Source organism: Gallinula chloropus, assembly GCF_964237585.1.
Source record: "Gallinula chloropus genome assembly, chromosome: 2".
Taxonomy (NCBI): domain Eukaryota; kingdom Metazoa; phylum Chordata; class Aves; order Gruiformes; family Rallidae; genus Gallinula; species Gallinula chloropus.
In genome coordinates this window covers 141,143,205-141,169,537 of record NC_140086.1, presented here as the reverse complement: position 1 = coordinate 141,169,537, position 26,333 = coordinate 141,143,205, and the positions used below count along the sequence as shown (strand labels likewise).

The window sequence follows — 26,333 nt, the reverse complement described above, 5'->3', positions numbered from 1 at the left end:
CTGTAATTTTTCTCCTTAGTTGATATAAGCTTGTATTGTACATATGAAAACAATTAGTAGGGAAACTCCAACAGGCAAAGAATTCTTCAGTCCCATGGGGTAGATTTCCCTATCTCTTAGCCAGCTGTGCAGCTTGTATAAAATGTCTACCAACTGACACTGCAAAATTTGAAAGGAAGGAAGCCTCCTACTAGAAAGGTTTCAGCACTCTGTGTGTATGAATAATGTGGATTATTCTACGTTTTCAAGTATTAGGAAAATATTATTTTTGCTGTGATCTAAATTGTAAAACTGAAGCACAGAGAAAACATGCAGAAAAAGTAATTTTCATGCACAGTCCTAAGAGAATTGCCCCAAACTCGTGGATACATGTAATTCTTCCTATGCTCTGTTAAAATATGGCTATTTCTGAGTTCCCCAAACTAACAGAGTCGAAACATTCCGCAATTTTGAGGCTATTACAGAAAATGTAAAAGTACTCTTTTGTATGGTTGGGTTTTTTAAGGTTTGAAAGGTGCAGGTTAATTTCTGAAGAAAAGGGATAAATTAATCCAACATTTACATTTTTCAAAAGCTGTTTCCACATCATATGATTTATTAAGTCCAGGCAGGACTGGATTCCAGCTATCAAAAGGTCTAATTTATCTCTGCACTGGTATTTTTATTACCATTTGAGGTCTCCACTATCTACTTTGCTGCTACTTTGTGCTTAAATTGTATCTGCAAATTTTATTTACTTCACCTCTCACTAACTAAAGGTGGTGTGCAAATATTGTTGATTCTTACCTGCTTAAGTTTTCTTGCTTTGATTGTTAATTTTCTTGTTTGGTTTATTGTTCCTACAAGCAAGGCTGAAAGCTCAACTGTTGTGTTACTTACTGTGCTTAGGAGTCACATCTTAAATCTCACAAATGTTTGAGAGTCCTGTCCTCTTCTATGCTCTGTCTTTTCCTCTGCTTTTCTTTTTCTTACAGGTAAAGCATCCCTCAACATAGCATCTTCTTGTCAAAAAGATGAGCATATCTCAATTTGTCTGGGTTTGTGATCAAAATCAGTAATGTCTTTAGAATCATTCTGCACTAAATGTCTGTAACATCACAGATGTGTGGCAGAATTCTGCTAAAGCCATAGTCTTGCCTCTTGCATGGCTACAGTCTGGGAGACTAATATACTCCTTTTTTCTTTTCTTTTTTGGACTGCCATTCCCTTTTTTACATGCTCTGCCTGAAGTGGAAGGATTAAATCTTGGCTCTTACAGTAATACCTAGGAACATGACTTGGGTTATCAAATGTCTGTGATGAATCATTCTGTTCATTACAGTAAATTAAACATACACTGAAAATGTGCTGTATAAGTCAAGCATTTCAAGCTGGATTTTTAGCTCAACATTTTTTTCAACATGACAGTGCAAAAATTATGTGAGATCTCCAAAGCAAGATCACTGAGTTTAATACATGATGGCAGTTCAGAAGTTTACAGCTGAGAAAATACACTCTCACACTGTGGCATGTGAGACTGGCCTGTGAAGCCTGATGTCTAGATTATGTTTATTCGGTTACAGAAGCTTTTCTCATTTCTGTTGTTCTTGTCCTTGTGTATTAGAAAATAATCTCTTCTTCAACTGTTAACTTGTAATTATAAAGAAATAAGAATATGACTGAATTTGCAGTTTCTTCATGGAACATGAATCAACTCTCATAATGTCATTTGAAGGCTACAGTTAAGTGGAGTTTAATGGCGTAAGGCAATTTTTTTGCCCAAGAGGAAAGTGTTTAATAAGGTCATGAGAGTTACATGAATCCCAGATGTGGCACAGTTTCATTGGGTTTGTCAGAGGAAGCAAACATACAATTAGAATGTGATTACAGGTTATTTTAAAGGTTATGTTACTGGTTTTGAATTCACTGTGTGGAGTAGTTAGTATATAGCGTTAACAGTAGTGAGGAGATTAAGGACAATGGCTAATTCAAATATGTTTTTATTTAACCCAAGCTGATTTCACATCTTCCAGTGCTGAGCTACTATCCATGTTTAGCTGAATCTTCCATATACAAAACAAATAATTTTCTGAACTCATTAAAATAGTCTGTAATAATGATTGGCAACCAAGGATGCTTGCAAGTTTTAGGAAGTCCCAAACCTTTCACCTGAGTAATTTTGTTACATTATACTGGACTTCTCTGGGAATAATGGTGTGGAGAATTAAGTCCTTGTGAACTGTGACACAGCATCATGAGCATCTTTTGAGTGACCAATTTCTTGTTTTGTCATTCCTGAGTGAAGCCCACCCTGCTAGCATCAACAAGCATCATTGTAACCGTTAGCCACCCAGAGTAATTTGTGAAAGCTTTTTAAAAATGTGATTCAGTTAAATATTTCTATAACTTCCATAGATTCCTTACAAAATGTCATTTTTGTAAGCATTTATAATTTTTAGGGGGGTTAAAATTAATTTTCATAATCAGCCTTGTTATCAGCCAATAAAACCGTAAAAGGCTTCTCCTGTCAGTTGAGTGTAGCTGTAAACCTACTGCCTGTCTTCTAGAAATAAACGTGTATTATGAGAAATACCTAGTTATGTCTGAGGTGAGGATTGTATAATACAGTTATAATTGCAGTGTGAATATTGCTAGGCTCAAAACAACTTGCTACAGACTACGAACAGGCAAATGAAAACCAATTATTTTATAATGTGTTGCACTGTGTAAAATGTGTTGTATTAGCATACTAAATAATGAACATGAATAAGTAGTTTCTCTGAGCTTGGTTTAGGTCATGTACCTGCCAACTTCTGTGAAACTTGAGAAAATTAAACACAGTACATTTGGGGTCTTCTTGCGTAACAAAACCTGAAGTATTCAGTTGGTGTCTTTGGAACAAATTATAGCCTCTTGAAATCATGGAAGTCTTATAGTAACGCCAATAGACATCATTTGCTAGAAAACAGCTTGGGTGTTGACTATGCTCAAGGATTTTTCTTGTTTGACCGTAATGAACCAGAAAGGACTTCTGCAGACAGACTCCTACAAAGGTGGGTTCCTGAAGCACAACATTAGGAACCCAACATTCCCAATAGCATTAGAAGGGTGATCTCTTTAGGCTGTCTCATGGTTTAGTGGGAGCACAGACTGCATTTTTCCCAGGAAGACATTCAGGCCCTGTCTTTTTTGATTCTTAGTGGAGCCTAGGAGACTATCTAACATGGTTACAGAATATGTTAGGTAGCTAAATACAGATCTCAGTAAAAATTCTTTTAAGAGAAAGAAAGGAAAACTTGATAGATATTATTTGGGAACTGCTGAATCCCAGGCCAGCTCTCTTTCTGCTAATAATTACTTCTTTTTTATACATAGCTTTACTGTAAGAGTCTGCGCAGACTTTGAAGGTCAAAGTATTTCAGATGTGATAGGTAAGAAATATTTTATATTCCTATAATTTACTCTGACCCACTCAATTTCAGTCATATTTTTCCTTACACCTTGAAAGATGATAGGAGATCCTCCGTATCTATATGTAGATATATAATACAAAGCTTCTATTATTCACTTGAAGCATTTTTGATTCAGTTAAAGCCATTTTCCCAATAAAACCAAGAATGTACCCTGTTGGAGAATGTTCTCTTGGAACTTCATTTACAGATCATACTTGTACAGGACATCTGATGGAAGTACTTATATACTGATTTTTGTTTCCATGTTAAATAAATATTTAATTTACTTGTATTCTCCAGTGCTGAAAGGTGAATTGCAATTAGATTCATTGAAACAGAAAGGAGCTGTTAAGAGGACTCTCTTCTTCGATTACCATCAGTCACACCATTACTTCTCCATTGTGATAGAAAGACAGAAACAGACCCATTGCCAGGACTTTCTTGTTTATCTCAGAGTAAGTTGTTTCTAATATTTTGCACTATCATCATTTGTAGTATCAGGGATCTAAAGATAATAATAAATAAAGGAGCCACTGGAAAAATAAGAACAATTCCCAATGTTCTTAGATGCCAAAATTAGTGACATGTGAGATAAGAAAAGCTTCATTTGCGTGTCCAGAACTATTTTGTACCTGGGCAGAACTTTTCTATGTAAATCTTTGTCTCATCTTTTGTCAATGTAAGTATAAAAAAAAGACTTCCTTTTAAGAAGAGTGTACAGTTCTTCTGTGTAAAAATACACTAATTTTGTGCTTTTCTGACATCTTACTAAATACTACAACTCCTGACACAAAAATGCAAGATTCCTCTCCCTATAACATTCACAGTGAGATAATCAACTAAACATACTATATGTGATGGCAATTCAGTTTCAATAGGTATTTTGAAAGACTGTCACCAGCAATATTGGCCTATATTTTAAAATGTATGTATATATTTAGGATATTTTAGAATATTTTTAGAGAAATGAAACCTGGTGAACTGAAGCTCTGAGAAAGGGCAATTGGTTACTCACTTGCAGCTGGAATTACCTCATGCAATTGAAGCAAATACCAAGGCTGGTACTACAAATGCAGTGGTAGGTGAAATGGAGGGGGTCTCAAGCAGCAAGTAAGGAAGTGTCTGGGCAATAAAGTTGGTGGAGTTTTCCCATTGCTAATCCATATAAATTCCTGGTTATGGAACAAATCAACAATATTAACTCCAGAAACTGACATGTGCACCCCCTCCATTCCAAAAGGAAGGAGGGCAGTAGCTGATAGGAGTTGGTTCTGTGTGTCTCAAGCAGCTTCATTTTAGTCTAATTCTTTGAGAAAATTATGAGTTTCCTCAGCTCAGCCAGCTTCTTCCAGATGCGGGCTGGGGAGGCAATGTGTTCTGGGCATTCCAGTTGCTGATGAGTCACTTGCTTTCCCTAATGGCATTATATGCAGCCAAAATTTGGTCAGCAGCTGTTAAAGAACTATAGCTTTACCTTCAATAACATCTTAATCTTTTGCAATGCCATATTAATCTCAGATAATTATATGAAACCGTTGGGTTTTACTATATGATTGTCACTTACAGGATGAAACAGAATTTCGTGATAAATTATCTCCCATCAATATAAACTTGAATTACAGTTTGGATGAATCCGATTTTGGAGATAGCTTGACTGTGAAGCCAATACTGAACTATTACCAGAAAAGCTCAGTAACAGAACAGGTATGAGTTTTGCATGCCACATTTTCTCTATATAACGTGAAAGCATTTATAAATACTGAATGCCATCTTCCTTAAAACAATTTCATGCCCAGAAATTACACAAGGATTTAATTAATTCAAAATGTAAATTTAGTATAGAGTCAGGCAAGCCTTTAAAACATTTCCAAAACATTATTGTGTTCATAGTTTTGATCACATTCTAAAATAAGGCAACCAAATTACTGTGGAGAAGGGCCTTAAGGATGATAATGTTCTGCTAAGAACAGGGTTGACAGTCTAAATAGTCTCCAGCAGTAGTCATGTGGGAAGGAACTTAAAGATAGGAGAAAAAGATTAATTCAACAGGGCAGTGCTAGTGATATTTAAGACATATTGTTCAGTGATATTTAAGACACTTAGGTTAGGGATATTTAATGAAGTGATTTGGACTTTTAAGCATAATGATACTAACTGTATTATTATTATTTTGAATTATTTTACAACAACACAGGCTTACATTCTGGTTGACTGTGGGGAGGATAACTTGTGCATTCCTGACTTGCAGCTTTCTGCTACTCCGTAAGTTAAATAAAGTGAATGATGGTGTTTGCAACAAAATCCAGCCACTTCTGCCTGCTTCAACGGAATGAATTATATAGAATACAGTCTGTTGTTTCTACTCTTTCTTACCTGATTTCCAGATTTTAATCTGCCACCCATTTAATCTAGTAAACCAAGCAATGGAGAAGTATACACTTGAAAATGTACCTGTCAGATGCTTTCATGATGTTTCATGGTTATCATAGAAAATACAGTTTGCAAGTATTCTTTAGGAGTGGTTCCAGTTCTCTGAATGCCAAGGGACAATATGAATTGCTGTTCAAAGGAGATTTTAAATGTATTTCAGTGTGCCAGCTACTTTAAACTTTTGACACAATTCTCCTCATACAGTATTCAATGACATAAATGAATCTCAGAATGAAAGAATTTCTAAACATGGCAACAGATACTCCTATGGAGGGAGAAATAGGCCAAGCAGGACAAGTGGGAAACCTCTGACATTTGTCTGACTCTGTGCCATCAAAATCAGTACACAGTCGTGAGAGGAAGGGTTACAGTGCCATTGCAGGTCCCAGGAGATCTGCCAGTCTTTATTTTACAATGGCCATGAGGGGGGAAATTGGAATCCTGCCATTTTTGTGCCCTCCAGGAAACAATGCTGATGGGACCTCTCTGGCAAGTAATTTCTCCACTAGATACTTCGTTCTGGTTAGAAAGTACTTAAGTTGTGAAATTTTATACAACTAAATTTCAAGTTCTGTGGTAGGAGTCCACTTTGTCCATGGTGATGTTTTCTTTTGACTTCTTTCCTACCTGGGTGCTGGCAACTTTTCCATGGGGTCATTTTTTTATGGTTTTTATGGAAAACATTTTGTTCTTTGTTGATGGAATGTTTTCTTGAACAGATGTTCTAAGAGCAAAGTGTTATGAGAGCAAAGTGTCCTTCTGTCATACATAAATCTTAATTATGCATGTTTTAACTCCTGACAAGTTGTATGTTCTATATAGAGATAAAGATCAGCTAATAATTGGAGAAGAAAACTGCGTCATGCTCATCATAAATCCGAGGAATGATGGGGAAGGAGCCTATGAAGCTGAACTACATATAAAGATTCCACCTGAAGCAGATTATACCGGGGTTGAACGCAACAACAAGGTAAATGAAAATCAAAATTTTGCGATAATAAGGCAGAAGAACTGAGACTAAGGTTAACCTACATAGGCTATGCCAGTGGAAAGCAGCAAGTAAAGAGGTGCCTCTTAGGAAGGGACATTCCATCAGCTGTCAGCTGTCCTTGCTCACACAGCCCAGGCTAAAGATTATCCATGTCACCAGAAGATGACACGGTCATGACCAATCTATTCAGAGCCAGCTCACGCTGTTAAATTAGTTATTATATCACACAAGTACTGTCACGCTTCTCCTAGGGCTAGAGATATTCATATAATTCAGATTATGAACCAGTAAACTCTACCAGTAGCAGGGAATGATAGTGCAGAATCCCCTGAGTGCTTCCAACCCTGCATCCCATGGTACCATCTCTCAGTCAGTTACTGAGCCCTGCTGAACCGTAGATAACTGGGACACTTCTGTCTCATGCTCCCAGCACACCAGTGTTTTACTGTATATTAAGAGTATCCCAGTCTCTGATATACTGAATAGTTGAAAATCAACTGCAGTATAAACTTGTCAGAGTTGATTTCCTTTCTATTACATTATTTTATTGTATGAATAGGCCAAAAAAGCAGTTATAATGCAAAATGTGCCACTGTTCACAGAAGAACTAATGTTGACTGAAGTCCTGCTGAGCTGTACTGAACATAAAGTGATTCATTTTTGAGTCTGTTTGTTTTTTAAGAGCAAAGTTGAAACACTATCCTGCAAACAAGCAGAGTGTTCATGTATTCTCTGTTGGACAGCAAGTCTGAATCGTCTCATCTGCACATAAATCTCCCAAGTTGTTGCAACATGAGCTTCTTTTTTCTGTCGGTGCCTGTAACGTTCAGAAGGGCCTCAAGGGTGAGAGTGGGAGCAAGCAAGTTTATTTCCTTTCTAAAGGCAAATGTTTATAAGGAAGTTGAAAGTAACTTACAAGGTATTTCCTTATTCTCCTTCTGTCAGTGTCTTTATTAATGGGCTTTTAACCCAGTTTGAAAAAAGTGACAAGAATAATGTCATCAAAGATGAGAATATGAAAGTTCTCTGCAACCTCAGTTCTCAGAAGCATATCTTTCTACACAAACTAAATAAAGACACCAGCATCTTCCTCTTGTCTATTTCTTTAGTTCTCTTAGCATTGCCTCTGTTTTTTCAGACTGTGATCTACAAAACTTACATTCTCTTTAATATACTGACAGCTGTTTAGGTTTTTCCTTTGTTCGTTTTTAGTAATCATTGGCTGTTATTTTGGTCATTACCAAGGATGTCAAGGATGTCACTTACTCCAGAACCCACAGCATGCATTAGCTTCAATCTTTTGGATTGAACAGAAATCACTCAGGGCTTTTCATTATTTTAGGGAAAAAAATAATTTTATAATTCCGACAAGGTATACTTACTGGAAAGGAAGTTCAAAAGAGGTGGGAGAATTCTTTGGAAGAATAAGGCAAAGCTAGAGCAGGCTGGGAAACAGTGTTAATGTTATTTTTCTTTTGAAAAATAATTTGTAAAAGCCCAGGAAATATAATGCTTTTTAATTTTTTTTTTTTTCATTTTCTTCAGACTTTCTGGGCAATAAAAGACTTTTTTGACAAGTCCAATTCTGAGTCCTTCTGGATTCATTTTGCCCACATTTACTTAATTCACTACAACACAAACTTTATTTCTTATTCTCTGACTTTTCATATTCCCTGTCTCATTCCATTCAGAGACATGTCATTACCTTTTGTCTGAGAAGGATCAAAACATTAGTTCTACTTCCTACGTCATTCTCAGTGCCGTCCCTTCTGCACTGCAGGTACTGTTTTCACAAGGATTACTTGTGGTACTGAGAGCAAGTTCATTTTTTCTGTTGGTTTTAAACTGTAAATGTGTGATTTTTAAACCTGTGGTCTTCATGATATTATGGTTCCAAGTGCATTTGGAAAAGAAGTTGATACTGCAATTTTCCTCAAAAAGACAAAGCTAAAACTTCCTGGTGTTTAAGTGCTGGTGGAGGTTGGCTCTTGGATGCATTCTGTTGCTTTTCTGTACTGCCATACGTCATCTGAAACTGCTGTGAACACCACCAAGAAGAATATGGAATCTTTTTAAACACAAACATTCTTTTATATTCCTCAACCTCTGTTTTGTCATCTGTGACTGCTCCTGAAATGTACTTCATTTAATACAGGGTAATTTCAGCAGGTGGATTTGTGGTAGAGCCTGTTACCATCATGCTCTTAAAGCTCTGCATCTAAAGCTTGTATTGACACTTTGATGTATCAGTGGCCCTCTGTGTAGCTGTTTTTCTCCAGACTGCAGAATTCCTTGTATTCAGGCAGTGACAATATTCACATCACAACCAATGAATCAGGTCGACTGAAAGCAGAATAAATGAAGTGTACTGAGCTGAATAAATAGCTTGATACATTTCTGATGGAACTGAAAAAAATCTTTAGAATCAAATCATTCTATAATGCTACCATCATTTCCAAGTAACTATACTCATAGAGCATATTAGGCTACTTTATTATGGGGCTACTCTGGACTTAGTCTCTCTAACAGAAAAACAAGTAAGTCCCTTGAGTGCTTCCTGTACAACCTGGTTGTTTTTGAACAACTTATTGGGTTATTCTATATTGTTTGAATTGGACTAGGAAAGTGTTAAAGTCAACAATTTAACTGAAAATTCACTTCCCTTCTACCTCCTCCCTTCAGCTTTATGGAATGCAATGTTTGACCTGCCTCAGTTGTCATGAGCTTGTTATCTCAGGCCTGATGCTGTAACACATTGAACATAGACTGTGCAACCATATCAAAAGAGCAGCATTTTGCAGGGATGAACGTGATCGCATGCCAGGGAAGAGCCAAGTCTATGAGGTCAAGGATGTGAGTGATTTTGAAGTTACATTGATTCTAGCACACACTGATACTTCCTTCAGTCAAAAGCTGATTAATGACATGTAATGACTTACAAAGAAATCAGATGTGTTATTCATTAGTTGTATTGTGGAAACACTTAGAAAATCCAGAGATCTGAGTAAACTACCACAGCTTTACTGGTTACTGGGAACCCTTTAGCTTTTAATAACCATTCAGTAGGTGTGGAGTTAGTGGAATTAGCTGCAATGATAAAAGTATACCCATGCGATACGACCTCACATTTCCACGGGCAGGAGTAGATCCAGCAACAGTATATACTTGCTGTATGGTACATTCCTATACTACAATAGTATGATTGTGTGTTTGAACCCCAAGCCGTTGCCTGAATGCTGTGCACTAATGCCCAGTAAAAGAGTTCCCCTTATTGAACAGCTCAATCCTGCCTTAGTAGCAATAGTGGGAACTGAAATCACATGGCATAATTAGTAGGAATAGATTCAGTAAATACAAAGCCCAAATAAGTATTTCTTCCATACCAAAGCGTTATATCTTACCTGAAAATTCTTACAGTAACTACATGACTGGCTAGATGAGATGCAATTTGAGCCTTGTGAGGAGAAATACAACTTCTTCAAACGTCAGCCAGATGAGAAACTATATTCTGGCACCTCAGCAAATAATATTGGAAGGTGTTGATCAAGAAAGAGTGGAGCTGTTCTACTCTGCAGCCTGTTGTTCTTAACTATGCTGGCATCAATTAGTAATTCAGCACTGAGACCACCAGAAGGAGTTTCAAGTTTGTAGGCTGCCTGGATTACTTAAAGTATCCAATCATTTCCTAGTTAAAATGCACCCTGGGAGCACATGTGTTAATTGCTGGGGTTTTGCTTCAGCTCAAGACTGCCAAAAGACCATGTGTTGCTATAAAAATATAAATTGCTACCAGTGCCAGGTAGAAGGGTTTTGTGGCGTAACCTTCCATCTGGCTGAGCTCCATCTGAACTCAGTGATACTGACAGTAGTAGGTCTCTACTCTTGCTTGCCTTCTGCCTGGTTTTAATTTTCCTGTTTTGTACTTAACCACCTCAAAAAGGTGATCAGTGAAAAAGCAAAGGCAATAAATCTCTGTATTGAAGAAATTCTATGACACCTGACTCTCTGTCACATCTTTATGCTGCACAAATTAGCTTTTGTGATGCTGGTCATGAAAATTCTGTGCAATTAATCATTTTCAGTATAAGAGAATAGCCTCCAACTTGCAGAAAACCTACTCAAGCTACTCAGCTTTTGAGGGACAAAAAATTGGTGACAAGGACTGATTTACTCTGTGCTGGTCTTTGATACAGCATTAATAAAGAAACGGAAAAGTATCCCAGATAGATGAATATTTTCTAACATGTAGACCTCAATTTCACACACAGAGATAAAGCAAAATCAAAACTATAAACCCACACAGGAAGTTAAAATGAAGTTTTCCAGATGAGTTTGGTTTCAACTGTATTCACACCCTCTCTTCTCCTATGTGTTACTTCCCACCTTTAATTAACTAGCTGGAAAGAGCATAAAAATCCTCTTCTCTTGACCTTTGAGAGGCTTGGAAAGGCTATAACTGCACTGGGCATCATGTGTAACAAACTTGGTTTCCTCCTAGCAAATTGTAGAAGCGTCAGTATAGAATGAGGTATGTACTGAGGGCTTGCTTTACAGGGACATGTTTTAGGACATGCCCTGTATTTTCTTTTAATCTCAGGAAATTAAGAGATCAGCATATCCGTACTGGCTTTTACAGATAGGAATGAACTGGTAGTCAGAGGTCTGGAAACTTCCCAGGTCTTTTTATAGAAAGAGCTTGACTTTGAATGTATTGCTTAATCTGTGAGAGCTACAAATGAGCAACAATTAGCTGCATCCTGCTATTACAAAGCTGGTTTGCTTCTGCATGCATATGGTAATATTTTGTTTTATTAAATATGCTAGAGAGGAAAACAATAAAAAACTTTTCTGTTGCTTTGTCCTACTCTGTATCTCTTAACTTCTACAACCATTCCTCCTTTCATGACGTCTGTTCTGTATACAGATGATATAACTAGTCATAAAGACTATACAGGGTTAAGAGAAAAAAGAGGAAACATTTTACATTAAGAGCTTTAGAGGGAAATTATATGAGAACATCCTCCAAGTTATTCTCCAAAACTGCCTGATTGGTACAAACTGGACTTTGAACGAATAATTGCTGGAAGGAGTTGAATTTTACTTGCTACTATAAACACCAAACAACTTAAATTGCTGATATTGTGAAAATTTATCTCCTTTGTTTCTAAATTATAAACACATCTAAGGAATTATGTTGCTAATGAAGTATTTAATGTTCTAAGTACTTAACCATGGGTTGGAAAATGAGTTCTAAACTTCATTATAATAAAGTTCTGCCAATGCCATAATTTCAGTACAGAGACTTGTAGTGATGGATAACACAACTGTTGCAGTTAGTATGAGGCCTCTTCTCCTTACCCAGTTTTGCCTCCTCCTTTTTTCTCTGTTGAGTCATTATGGCTGTAGGAATGAGCAAACAATTCCAAACTAGAAATAGTGATCTCATCATGGCTTTTAGGACACTGAGAAACTTTCCTGTTTGTTTTTCCCTGGCATCAGTTTTCCCCATCGCCTGACAATAACCAGTTAAATGTTTTGATAGTGCACTGAGCAGGTGTCCGAAGTCAAACGAGATGTGGCAGTCCAAGAGGTATCACCTTCCCAACTGGATTCATTTCACAGTGATCTCTGACCCCCATCTTGGTGTCCTTTTGTTGCAGGCACTGCGTGTATTGAGCTGTGATTACAAGATGGAAAATGAAACTAGAATGGTGGTTTGTGATCTGGGGAACCCCATGGTGGCTGGCGCAAACGTAAGGGAAAACCAGATGCATTTACTGATTTTTATCTAATTGAATTTTAAAGAGAAGCAAATGGAAAACTATTCAATTAGCAGTTTGTGTCCCAATAAGCAGCACCTAAACCAGATTATTTACTCAGACAGGAAATTGTTGGCGTAATAAGAGGCAGAACTGTTCTGAAAAAGATAATTTGTTATTCTAAAGGATTAATGATGTTGGAGCCTGTATTTTATTTCACTTATTCTAAAGAAATTGAGAGTGACTCAATTTAACAGAAGTTGTACTAGAGTAAGGAGAAGAGAATCCAAATCCATAATGTGATCTGTTTATTTCACCCCTCTAGTATTCTTTCTATTTAAGATCTTTATTGTACATGTCAGCTTCTCGACCCTGATTCTCATCTTGAGTGCATAAGGGTTGTCTTACCAGTTTGTAACATGATTTATATCCATGAATATGTGGGTAGACTCAAGTTCTCTTTCAAGTTATTAATGTCATTCTAGTCATTTTCCTAAGACAGCTATTCATAAATCATAGTTAACATTAGATTAAACATTCAAAGCATTGTTTTTAGACAACAGTGGGATGGAATAAAGTCTGAGAGTGGACAGCAGATAAAGATTAAACACAGGTTTGGAGAGAGAAAAAGTACTACCCATCCCACAATTGTCATCACTTGTCCCTGTTTAATGACAAAACAGTTCAGGGCAATCCCAAAAAAGCTGAACCCGGGAATGTTCGGCCATGGATACCCTAGCAGAGGAATAAACAACAGCTTTTACTTGAAAACTGCCACTGTTTGCATTTCATATGAGACTTGGGGCTTTGCAAAGAAACCAAAGCAAATCTCCTTAATACTTTACAAATCCCTACTAAGTAAGTTCTTTCCTATGGAAGATCAATATTTCACTCTTCAGACTCTCTATATAGGGTTGTTTTCCTGGCTTCTTATGATGTTGAAGCATTTACTGCCTGAACCTCAGTAAGAGAACCAAATGGGTCATATGAGAGGAGACTGGCACTAAAATAAGGTTGTTTGGATTGTAGCATTACCTTCAGCTCAGTCACAGAGCTTTCAAAAGTGACTGGGGGACAAGGTGTCTCAGACAGTCACCTGCATTCATGGTCACGAGCAGTCCCAGGTAGACATTTTGGCTTACAAGGAGCTGGAAAGATTGAAATATTAATTCCAGGTGATGCACCTACTGGGAGCAGGAACTGGTGAGGACCCTTCTCTGTAAAGCTGTTGTGAACTAGAAGTCTGAAGAGGGTACGATAAACATTTTCTGGGAAGGACGTTGCACTAAGGTGGTAGACTGAATAGATATTGGAGTCAGTGAGTGTAGAGAAGAGACCTGAAAGGTTGAAAGGTTTTCTAGTTTTTGTTTTATTCTACTAAATGAAACTCCTAAAAAGTAAGAGTTGTTGAAAATAACAGGACAGCATAAAAACCCATGGGTCTGGAAGAGAAAAGGAAGACAGAGCACAGGAGACCCTAACATTGTATATCAAGCTAATAGCAATTTTTTTTTTTGATCTGCATGTTGTCAGAAATATAAGTAATGGAAAGGTCTGAGTGTGAAGGTATTGGACTACAACCCCTCATGCTCCTCCCTTTGAATCCAAAGCCCTGTTTCCACATCAACCTTGACTCAAAATGCTAGCAGTGTGAAGACATCAAGAATGTTATTCGGTGGACACTAAGGCAGTACTACTCCCACCTGTCTTCTTAGGAATTCTCACAACATAATTAATCCTGGTTTTCTTCACTCAGCTCTAGGGCTGCCATAAATGCATTGTTACCAAATATTCCTAAGAAAAATATCTCATAAAGAGACACTTAGAAGTAGCAGAATAAAACAGCAGGGTTCAAAACATATTTAATGATATTCTGGTTTATAACAAAAGAAGGTAGCCCTTGAAAATTAAGGCGTATGAAATTAAGGCATTACCAAGCCAGATGGCAAAAATGTTTGATTATAGTGAATGAAAGCTTAAAATCTAACTTTATCTTTGGAAACAGCTCTCCTGGACGCTTCGTGAAGGTGAAAGGACTTGAGCTTTTTCAGTCCAAATGTATTTATGATGGCAAATGTACTTCCAACAGCAAAATACCAGCCCTTTCTACAAATTGCGTAAATCACGAAAGGCTTCTCTGATCCATTTCCAATTTTGCAAAACAATTCTGCTCTGGCAGGAGATCAGTTATTCTCAAAGCATTCAATCAGAAAGAGACTCTGTGGAAGTTGTGAGGGAGTGGGAAGGGAGGGTTAGGTCAAAATAAAACATTGCTAAAACTCTTAACTGTTGAGTCACTGTAATGACTTTTCAGCACCCTGAAACCCTAGAATTCTTGAACTCTTTAACATCAACTTCTGAGTATGAGGGTTATGTCAGGATTTTGTGATATAACCCGTGGGATATTACTGCTGCGGGCAGTTGTCTGACACTTCACATCTTCAAAATGCATTATTATCATCAAAATCACTGTCTCTCTGACTTAAATCTGTGACCTCAATTCATATACTGGCCACAAAAATTACTTAACCTTATCATTAAAAAAAAAGATAAAAAGATGAAAAAGAAGATAAAAAGAAGGGTGAGGGAAAATTGTCCCAGAATGAAAAATAAATGTCTGTGATTCCATCTCACTGGCAGAGAGTGCTTAAAATACTTCTTTATGACACTGAAATGGATCACACTGACAAGCCTACTGCCTGCTCAGTGGCCTTGGCAAGTGAGATGTAGCTTGTATTATAAGTTCTGGTAGAAAAAAAATGTTAGTTAATAGAAATTACTAGAAATAAGGTCAAGAGACTGGGAGGCTCAGAAGATCTTGCATATTTCTTGATATGTATCAAACTGATTCTTCAAGAGCACAGTGGCTTTATCTTTCATATGCACTGTAAGACACTTAAAAAAAGCCCTAGTCCTCTGTCTCCCAGAGTACTTCTAGGTCCTGCTGTACATAGTAACAGATTGAAGTTTATCAGTAATAGCAGAAATGTCATGTATTGCATGCTACTAATGTAGCAAATGATGCCATTTTAATGAAATTAACTTCACTTGGAAAATATTAAATAATATTAAACAACTGTGATAAAATGAATGTCCTACTAAAATAAGGAAGATGAGTGACCTCTGAGTTAGAAGCTCAAGCAAATTCAACTCTCTTGGTTTCAGCGAGGTTTCAGCAAGGGCATGTCAGCATCTTTGACCCATTATTAGTAGCAGTGTCAAGGGCTACTTGACATTAATAAAGTCTCATGACTACACAAAAGCAACATCTGCAGTTTATTAGACTGGTACAGTAGGAGTGTGTTTCAGCATTAAATAAGGGTTTAAGCCTCCAGGGTATAATAGATCATCAAAACTGCAGTTCGTTTCTGCTCTCTAGGGAAACTTTAATCTTTGGTTCATCAAATCTTTTTTCTGTTATAAATGTAAAGAAATTTATATAGATTCATTGTTAAAAACAGAAATGTTGAATTCAGTATTTGGAAACTTTTGTCTTGGAGATTTAAAAAATCATGCTGTACTTTTAAAGGTGAATGAAATAGCAATATAGTTGTTAAAATCATCTCTAAAAAGCAGTCTTAAAAACAGCTTACATATCCATTCCAAGTAAGCTATTCATCTTCTCTTTAATTTAACAAGGATGTTGGTGATGATGCGACTCCGAGAATAAGAAAAATATGCCAAGCAGACAACTCTTTTCCTTTTTTTTTTCCACCTTGTAATCTAGCCCAATATTGGCAGAGATGAAGGAATTATGTCCTCATTTCCTAATGTCTTCTGATTAATTTCTCAGGAAGATTGTTTCTCCACATGGAGAATATAGCTATACATAACCATCCTTTTTAAAAATGAAAGCATAGCGTGCAAGTTATCTGACAGGAAATTCTACCATCAGGCAGCAGGGGAGGTCGGGGGGAGTGAGAAGTTGTACAAGATTACAGGCTAAAGACTTTTCTGTCAGTCTCAATGAAAAATTCACATTTCAAAAATTACCAGATTCAAAACAGGTGCAGTTGAAATGCGGCAATTAAAAACATTAATTTAAACATTGCAGTATGATTTCTTCAATTTAACATGGAGGGCAGATGTCATGTCTCCCTGTTGCCCTGCCACTTACATATGGAGGCTGCAAATAAATCCCAACAAGAGGGTTACAGAAGCCTCACTGTATTGTATATAATACACTGCTATTATATATTCCTTCTTTAGTTACCCTCCAGTTCCATTCTCTCTTCTGAATTAACTTGTGCTGTTTTACTCCATGCCCTTCCTGAAAGCAAATGGAAATCATCAGAGGGAGGAAGGGATAAACACAAGGGAGCACCAGTGGAAGCCCTTATCTCCTTCAGCTTTGAGAACTGTGTGTTTTACCCTGCATCTTCTGTGGTCACACACTGCAAGCTGTGGAAAACTGAACTGCAAACATAACTTTGAAGTTTTATTCCTCTTAACTGAACTATGGCTCCCAGAAGCTGCAATGAAAAAACTCAAACCAAATCAAACTACAATATGAAGCTGCTCCTAATTTAGCCTCTAGAAGAAAAACAGATGATCAGTCAGCCCCACAGCACCTAAAAAGCATGCAGGAGACCTAGACAAAGGCATGCATATATGGAGGCAGGGATGAGAAGTGCCAGACAATTATTATTTTCTTTGGGCTTGGCAAAGTAAAGCAAAGACTGTCTGGATGAAGAAGGGCCCACCGCTGTTTTCTTGGGATTTTGCTTCTCTGTTCCTCTTGATCTTTCCTCTGTCCAGCCAAGTTTTCCTTTTGGTGACAGACATTGGCAGGATGGTGGTTTTTTTTCCTGAAAACAACTAAAAATATTATTTCATACTAATTTTAAAAAGTAACAGTATCTTATACAAGTCTGTGAAATGTGGTGGTGAACAGTGCTGCTTTCTTGATATGGAAAGATCAAACTATTTTTAGTAACTTCTTGTTTTATTTCCTTCCCAGTTCTCTACAGGCATTCGATTTTCTGTTCAGCATTTTGAAAATGCAGATTTCAGCATCAATTTTGATCTGCAAATAAAAAGGTTAGATATTTTATCAGAGTATGGTTGTTAAAATTCTGAAATCATATTGATATCTGGAGTTTAATATGCAAGAAAGTCACTCTAACTCTTCACTGGGCTTTCCTATGGTAGCTTTCTGTGGAGTCTTGCTAGCTAGCAAAATCAATCTGATTATTTTATTGTGTTAAAATACAATATAACTCATTTTGGTCAGTGGTCAAAGGATCTTCTTCAGATTTGTCAAATTTTCATTTAATTCTCCACATCAGGATTAATAAACAGTAATAATTTTGAAACAAAGGTCTGCATTTAAAAACATATCATGCTCAAATAAAAAGACATGCTGCTGCTTCACAACAATTTAGAAAATAGATGGAGAGCAGTTAAAAATCTGCTCAGCAGATTTACTGGCATGAAGAAAAAAAACCTTTTCAGTTTGATGCAGGTGAACCCTTGTCTTTTTTCCATTAGTTTTCTCCACATTTGTGGACCCAAAATATTACTGCTGGAGAATCTTCTGGTTTATGCTGTGCAGTACTTCCTCCACAGGGACAAAATACCACACAGATGGGCTGGGTTAGGATAACAGCAAGAACAAACCTGGGACATTTTCAGTAGGTGGCAGGGCTTCTGCTCCATCTGTCCTCATCAAATACACACTGGAGTTCCTGATGGGGCCCTCCCGCCCCACACACGCAGACTTAATTGCTCATGTCTGGCCTTTAATGAGGGCCTTGATCATGTCACTGTGTTGAATAACTGAGACATTTTAAATGTTTCCAAAATGTAACCCTTGAAGGAAAGAATATGCAGAAACTTGGGAAGGGTGCAGCAGTGCCACAGAACATGAGGTGCCTATTCAGGCTCAGTCCTCTCCCAAGAGTCTGGCTGGTGAGCTGGAGACCACGGAAACCTGAGCATGGGGTCCTCTAGAGGACATGCAGCTTTTATGTACCTGTTCACTGTTGGGTTATTAATGACTGTGTTTCAGTAAAACATAAAGGGGGGAAATCTGTAGGGCTACCAAAAAGGAGTTTCTGCAACCTGGTATCAAAATGCTGAAGAGCATACAGCTACTTAAAAAACCAAACCAAACCAAAACACAAAACCCCTAAACCTTCTTGTATAAGGAATGTACAACACAGTTGAAACTCACTGCTTTGTACTGTTCTTCTCAAGCAGCACTAAGTTTGGGCATTTCTATGTAGTTAAGTGAACAGTAAAACAATCTTAAAAGAGGAAGTAGAAGTCCATAAAGCAGAAAGAGAAAATTACCTACATGGAAGGAAGGAGAAGCAGAGAACACTTGTGGATTTGTGTCCTGGTTATTTAAAAGAGAAACGTTTAATTTACTCCAAAACATCAAGTGGAAAATAAACATTTTGGTTTGCAAGACTGAAGTTCATTGCTTATAGGAAATAAGCAAGAGACTGAGTAGTGTCTTGAAATCTGATTCCTTTCCTGATGAGGATTTTGCTAGCTAATTATATGCCCCTTAGAGAGGGAAATGTTCTGGCACTTTTATTTAAACTATTCTCTTCTATACAAAATACCATAATGCACAAACAATATTTGAATACCAAAAGTATATGGTCAAAATCTGTATTTTAAGCCTATGGGGAGTAGTGGCACTATACTAATTGGACAGCAGTTTATTCTAACACATTGGTGGTATAGTCATTTTTATACCTTATGCAATTGTTGTACTCAAAGCAGTGGCTACAGAGTATTACATCAAAACTTCAAATGATGTTTGAGGGGAATCTGTATTAGTTTACAAACAAATTAGAGCTGCTCCTAATTTTAGCAATCTGTAACCAGAAGGTCTGGATCAAAGCAGTATTGCCCTTTACTCCTCAGGAGCCAGTCACTGGGAGTGCTGGCCTCCGCTGAATGTTTCCATTTGACTGATGCTACCCAGATGTGATAACAGTAAACTGTGTTTTTGAAACACGGAGGTACTTCCACACTTGCTGAGAAAAAAACCCCAACAAACCCAAAATTTAGTATCATTGATCTGATAATTAAATAAAATTTTAAGACTGTAATTATTTATTTTCACTATCTTCATGAATATGAACCTGAAAACCTTTCTTTATGTGAAAGGGCTGCAGTTTAGGAATGGCCTTTTGAAGTAGGAGAAACTACCTTTCCTACTAAGGATTTGCAATACAAAATACAATAAAGTGAGTGAGAGCACTAGGCCTGAAAGATAGGGATGTGTTTTCACTGCTAAGTGGGATTAAGAGTGTAAACAATCTCCAAATAGGTGAGGGGAGAAAAGAAGAAAGGTAAAGAAAGGTTATTTTGGATCTTTTTCTTCAGAAACTGCTTCATTCAGAAGTCACAAGTTTGAACAGTCATAAAAGCAAATTTTGCTATAACAAAGCCTATCTTGTCATTAACACTGCCTTCCTCCAATGCAGGAAAGACCCGTGTATTCTATTAGGATAGTAATGCATACAGATAGCTGAATTAAACAAGGAAATTTACATACTGAGCTAAATACATTTGTGTATTATATTAGTGTACAGGATTCTTGAAAGGAAGCTTGAGATGATTCTGTTGTTAAACATGTGACCTCAAATGATAAAAAACTTAAATACTAGTACCTAAAAGATTGAAGAGTGGCAATGGCAAGCCCATGCTGTAGTATGTCCAATGGCATCATTTTCCAGTTGTAAGCCTTATGGTATTCTACCTCTGTGGTATCTAGAGTTCTGCTAAATAACCTTTTTTATTCTTTTCCAGTTCTAACAAGATTAATCCCACTAGCAATTTAGTCAACCTCCATATCAACATCAGTGCTGCGGCTCAAGTACAGATCAGAGGGTAAGTATTTGACCATTTCAATTCATAATGGTAACTAATTTTTATATTGAAACTTTCCACATTATAATAACCCCATGGAGTGAATCTTTTGATGTATTATAATCCCAAATGCCTTATCTAACAAAACCATCTGAGAATTCCCAAAGTGTCTCACTCCTACAAGCCTTACAAGATGAAGCTTACCAGGTGATGTAGGGTAGGACAGCCCACATGGACTGTAGTAAATTTACCATGTACCTGTGCAAATGCAGAGCACCACAGGATCCCACATCATAGTAACACCAGTCTGAGCCAACATTTTATTTGGGTGTTCACAATGTGTATGGATGTTACTGGTACAAAATGCCTGTTCATATGTGTAGGTCTGCACATGAACCAAAATAGGATCTGATAGAGTACTGTGTCCAGTTCTGGGCTCCCCGGTATTAAAAAGACAGGGATCTCCTGGAGAGAGTCCAGAGGAGGTCTACAAAGATGATTAGGGGCTTGTAGCATCTCCTAGGAGGAAAGGCTGAAAGAACTGGGGCTGTTTAGCCTTGAGAACAGAAGGCTGAGAGGGCATCTGATTAATGTTTATAATATCTGAAGTCTGGGACACAGGGGGAAATGGCCAGCCCCTTTTCAGTGGTCTGTGGGGACAGGACAAGGGGCAATGGCTGCAAGTTGGAGCACAGGAAGTTCCGCACCAACATGTGGAAGAACTTTTTCACAGTGAGGGTGACAGCCCTGGGACAGGCTGCCCAGGGAGGTGGTGGAGTCTCCTCCTCTGGAGATATTCAAGACCCGTCTGGACACCTATCTGTGCAATATGAGCTGGGGAGCTGCTTTGGCGGGGGGGTTGGACTCGATGATCTCTAGAGGTCCCTTCCAACCCCTATGATTCTGTGAATCTCTGATGCATTTATGGCTGGAATGATGAAGCACATTATGGAAGGCATATACTAACAGAGGGCAGAATGAGGCCTCTGGAAAAGAGATGAATGAAGAATGACTTACGACGAGATCAGCTAGCTACTACTGTAGGATTCTTACATTTCAGTCTGAAGCAGGTGTCTGTCCACTAACACAAGGGATACCAAAACTAAACAAACACAGGATATGATAAAAGATGATTATTCCTATCTCTGTTTCACATACAGTTTGGTTTCGGAAATGATAAAATTCAATTAAGTGATAAGAATCTCAGGCTACGCTGTAAAAACCTTGGAACTAGACTCCAATCCTGGCATCATGGAGGAAGCCAGAAGGAAATTCTTTTGAAGAAAAAACTGCCCAAAATGCTTTTTTTTCTGGGATCTAAGTTTTCCTCCATGATCTCAGACCACAGCTCTGGACTTTTAACTGTTCTCAGTTCTGCAAGAGGAGAGCAGGAGGCACATGGTCCATCTTTACTCCCGGAGTCAGGCCATGAGGCCTGGCTGATGCAAGAGGTGCAATTGTCTCATATGATGCACTTCAAGGGTGCAATATAAGAGTTGATCAACTTTGCAGACCACGGAGATCACGTTTCCTGCCCTAATATTAAAGCTGAGTCTGGGAGATTTAAACAGTATTTTTCAGCTCATTTCATAAGTGCTTTTCAGGTTAAGAAGGCTAACCCTAAGGCTAGAGTTAGGTGGAAAAAAAGAGGATAGGCACTCAAAGACTGCGTAGATTTATGTTAATTCTTACATTTCTCACAAGGAGCAGTTGAAAGACAACATGTTTAACAAGAACAGAAATGAGAGTAGTATTTCATTTTCTGTAGTTAGTGCTGATGTAGGGAAATGAGCTGGGTGGGAAGAGAGGTAACAATACAAAATGAGATTGGAGTTTCAGTGCATCAGTGAAGTGGTTCTGGATAGATACACGAGACTTCTCAGTAAGGGCTGATTCCAGTGCTGTGGATACTGTTTTTTTTTCCAGTAAGGTTGCTCATCACTTTCATAGAAAAATCTTAGAAAATTTTTGTACTCTGCAAACATTTTGGAAACATTTTAACTCCATCATTTTATTTCTGTGCCATAAGGTCTCCTTTTTAATGAAAAGTTCTGTAATATATATAAATCGAAAACCGCCCAAAAAATGACCAAAATATTCTTGGTTCTTAAAAAGAGTGTGCTCACAAGTGGAAGAAGTGGCTTGAATTGTTGCCTGCAGTGCTAAGAAACAGGTCATTAAATACAGAGTAATTACTAAATTGAACAACTTCCAGTTCCTTTCCCCTCGAGTCTTTTGGTTTCCTTATTAGCTACAGCATGCATGTGCAAAGGAAAATTCCCAACTGCTTTGTTGACAGATTTTGCTAATTACTCAGAGATGCTAAAGCATACAGCTCTAAGGGAACTATTTGCTCAGAGTTTCCTAGATAAAAATAAAAGAGGGACTGTCCACACTTGGACTGGAAGATATCATCTTCCATTGGTTTCCCTACTGCTGTGCACAGAGGTGCATGAAGTGGGATTGGAAACATTGTTTATTTTACTGAGGAAAAGTAGGTAGTTACCAAAATGTGCAAATGCAGACTTGCATCTATACTTGCACAGTGGACCCATGTGAATACTGCCCCGTGAGAAAGGAAGAACACATCTTCCATATCCTACTCAGGAGAAATTTAAGATAGTTCATTCGTTGTTCATTCAATGAGCAGTTGCTCTGATGTCTGATATTCGGTTATCCTTATTACTATTTTTCTTATATAAATGTAAGTTTTATAGTTTTAATTGTTATTTCCCACTGGTGAAGGCACACTGGAGGATGAAGGATTCAGGAAGGAAGTAATTTGGACTGGGAGGATTTGCAGCTGGCAGAATTGTTATTGTACATCTCACATAAGCATTTTCTGTAGAACATGCTTCTTTTATTTTTCAGTGCTCTTGTTTGACTGATCATTGTCCCCTAAAAGTCTAGGAAAAATCCTTGTCTAATAAATCATTAAAATGTTCAAAACATCCTAAGTTAAATGTAAAGTAGAATAGTCCAAAGACATGATTTCTGTTCAATTTGACCTGATATTGCTACTTTCATGTCAACAGCAGAAGTCCTCAAAATAACTATAAAATCTCTTAAATTAAATGTTCTTATATACATTGTAATATTTTAATGGGTTGTCTGCATTTACACTTTGCATTTTTGTAATTATGTGGATAAGGAAAACACTGCACAGGGAATGTGATAGAAACTGTTGGGTTTTGAGACCTCACACCTGCTTCTTTTTGCCTATGTGCACTTTCTGGTGTGCAAATTTTTTGCAGTAGGTTAAGGGTCCTTGTGTCTTGGATTTTGTAACAAATCAGGAGAGTTTCTCTTCTCCAACAACAATTAGTAATTAAAATTCCTATTGGAAGCAAGGCTATTTATGAAATACAACAAGCAAAGTACTTCATCTGAATTACTTTTTAATTGATATTTTTCATTTCCATTATCATTTGGTTTGGCTTGTAGATTTGTCTTTGTTACTACAAACTGCTGGCCTTTTCAAGTCTGGGGAGATATTTAGGGTTGTACTTTAACTGGGTGGTATTAAGTTGTTCTTCTCCAGGATCTCTTGATGCTTTGAGAAACTATTCTGTAGAAAAGTTTCTATCAGACATTTTGTTGATTGTATATGAGGTAAGAGCTGGAAGCAGGAACAGTTTGTTTCTTCCTAAAGCTTTTTAAAATGTCAGCATTTACAACATGAACACCCAGTCTTCTGTCCTCTGCTTGACAGGGCAATCCACAGTGGTGCTTTCTGTATCTAGACTCTAGGGAAAGTGAACCAACAGAGGTGGATAGAAGTCCATTGTTTGAGTCAAATGTTATATTGTGAAAAAAATCATTAGCAGTTCTCTTTCAACAGTTTTCTGTCAGCAAATTACAGCTTTGACAGAACAAACATTGAAATTTAATGGCTTTTCTTTAAGCTAAATATCCTGGAAACCAGCAAAACTGAGTGAGAGTTGACCCCTGTAAAGAAAGGGTAATACTTAACATTTTAGCATCAAAAGCTACTTCCAGTAGCTGGTAGATGACAGATGTCTGTACCAGAACTCACCATGCTGAAAGTGATTCTTGGGATCAGATTTCCCAACTCCTCAACAACTGTATACAGTTAAAGTTGGCATCTGAATGGGACTCTTCCAAGGAACTTCAGTTTTTATGGGAAATAAAGTGCTTGTGATTCAAATAGAGACGTTGACAGAAGATACTTGGTCCTTTTTTGAGGTCCAACAGAGAAGGAAAGGAAAAATAAAATAGTAGACAGAAGTCAAATATTAAGTCACTGTTTTCTTCATTTCTGTTTGATTTACATGTTGCAAGTTACAGCAGCGTCTCTCATGGAATGTCTTAGCTGCCACTTCATTAGCAAAGTGAATGGGAAGCCAGGAGAACTATTCCAGGTTCTAGTACTGAATTCAATTTCTTAATGCACCAATTTCCATTTTGACTCTATAGATGTCATTTGCTCTATCTGTGCCTGTCTCCCACCTGTAAAATGAGGTACACTACTTTTCAAGGTTTTTTAAAGGAGTATTAGCAGAATTTATAGGGAATTCAGAGTCAGAGAAGTTAAATAAATATATAAAAATGAATTGCAGGGAAGGAAGGTTCGTAGCATTGAACATCTACAGGCTTTAAATGGAAATGAGGAAATACATTCATTTATGTATCTAGTCTATTTTTGTGGATAATGTATTCAGATGCCTCATCAGTGAGAATTATGTAAATGCCAAAAAAACTGTTCCTCTCTGCAAATAGAGACGGAGTCTCTCCCTTTTCTGGAAAGGACCATCCCTCAGAGGAAATATGAAAGTAGATTCACACCCTCAGTCTTTAAAGACTTAATGGAAGCATTGTATTGCTCGCTTCGCCTAATTCACATGAATGTACCTAAATAAAATGCCCTTAAGGTCTCACACTTCTGTAGGGATCTTAATTTTTTTCTAAAAGTAATGCAGTTGATCAGTGGTAACAGTTACTGTTTTAACCTGGTTTATTTATTACAGTGTGTCTCATCCCCCAACAATTATTTTGCCACTTCACAACTGGGAACCCAAAGATGAACCTACAAAAGAAGAAGAACTCGGTCCTTTAGTTGAACACATCTATGAGGTAAACATTATATATGTTGCCACAGGACCTCCTACTGCTCCCATTGAAGTCCTGATGAATCTGGCTTATCATCTTTATGTGCAAGTAGATAAAACCACAAATGTAAATATTCTAGTTTTAGCACATGAATCAAATTTAATCTGGGAATTAACAACCACTATATCTTTTAATGTTAGTGGAGGAAATCTTAGTTTATGTTAGGAGTCTGTCTTTGACATATAAGGGATCTGTAAATATTTTGAGTATTTGATAAGAATAACAGTGCTTAAAATCTCTTTACAATCAATGCCAAATACTTTCATCGATTTGACTGGTTTCTCATTAGAAGCTATGCATGTTGGGCACAGGAAAAAATATGGTTCCTTTAATCTTTAGCTAACTAAAAAAATAGACATAAATGTAACTGGTAAAAGTCATTGTTTAGAAAAGTTTTGTTGAAAATAGCTCTTAAAATTTCAAGTATGCATATTTCTAACTTTTATTGTCATATTTTCTATTGATGAGTCATCAATTCAGAAAGACTTCAAGTTATAAACAAGTGCATTGAGGGAACTCCATGGAATACAGTCTTTGGAATCTCATGGATGACCTTTATTCCAGGGGGTAAAACAAAGTGCTTCACATACAGTTATAATCCACAAAGTAACACTCAGAAAAATTAAGCTACTGGGCTTAATCATCAGTGTAAGATTACAATTTGCATGACTAATGCTAAACTGGAATGAGTCAGACTGTAATATTCATAATATTATATATTCCTCATCTTAATGCATTTCTCTAAATTGAAATATCTCTTAC

General features: G+C 37.2%; 1 protein-coding gene across 1 annotated transcript in view; it reads left to right on the top strand.

Moving 5' to 3' along the window:
• ITGA8 (integrin subunit alpha 8) overlaps positions 1 to 26,333 on the top strand; it is a gene marked incomplete at both ends in the record, with an annotated part of 102,609 nt that overhangs the window by 44,457 nt on the left and 31,819 nt on the right. Inside the window, 9 exons of the mRNA XM_084280496.1 lie at positions 3,355 to 3,410; positions 3,732 to 3,886; positions 4,998 to 5,135; positions 5,626 to 5,693; positions 6,684 to 6,831; positions 12,513 to 12,605; positions 17,572 to 17,651; positions 20,382 to 20,462; positions 25,430 to 25,535. Of these exons, the coding sequence (XP_084136622.1) occupies positions 3,355 to 3,410; positions 3,732 to 3,886; positions 4,998 to 5,135; positions 5,626 to 5,693; positions 6,684 to 6,831; positions 12,513 to 12,605; positions 17,572 to 17,651; positions 20,382 to 20,462; positions 25,430 to 25,535 (925 nt within the window). The remainder of the gene's footprint in view (positions 1 to 3,354; positions 3,411 to 3,731; positions 3,887 to 4,997; positions 5,136 to 5,625; positions 5,694 to 6,683; positions 6,832 to 12,512; positions 12,606 to 17,571; positions 17,652 to 20,381; positions 20,463 to 25,429; positions 25,536 to 26,333) is intronic.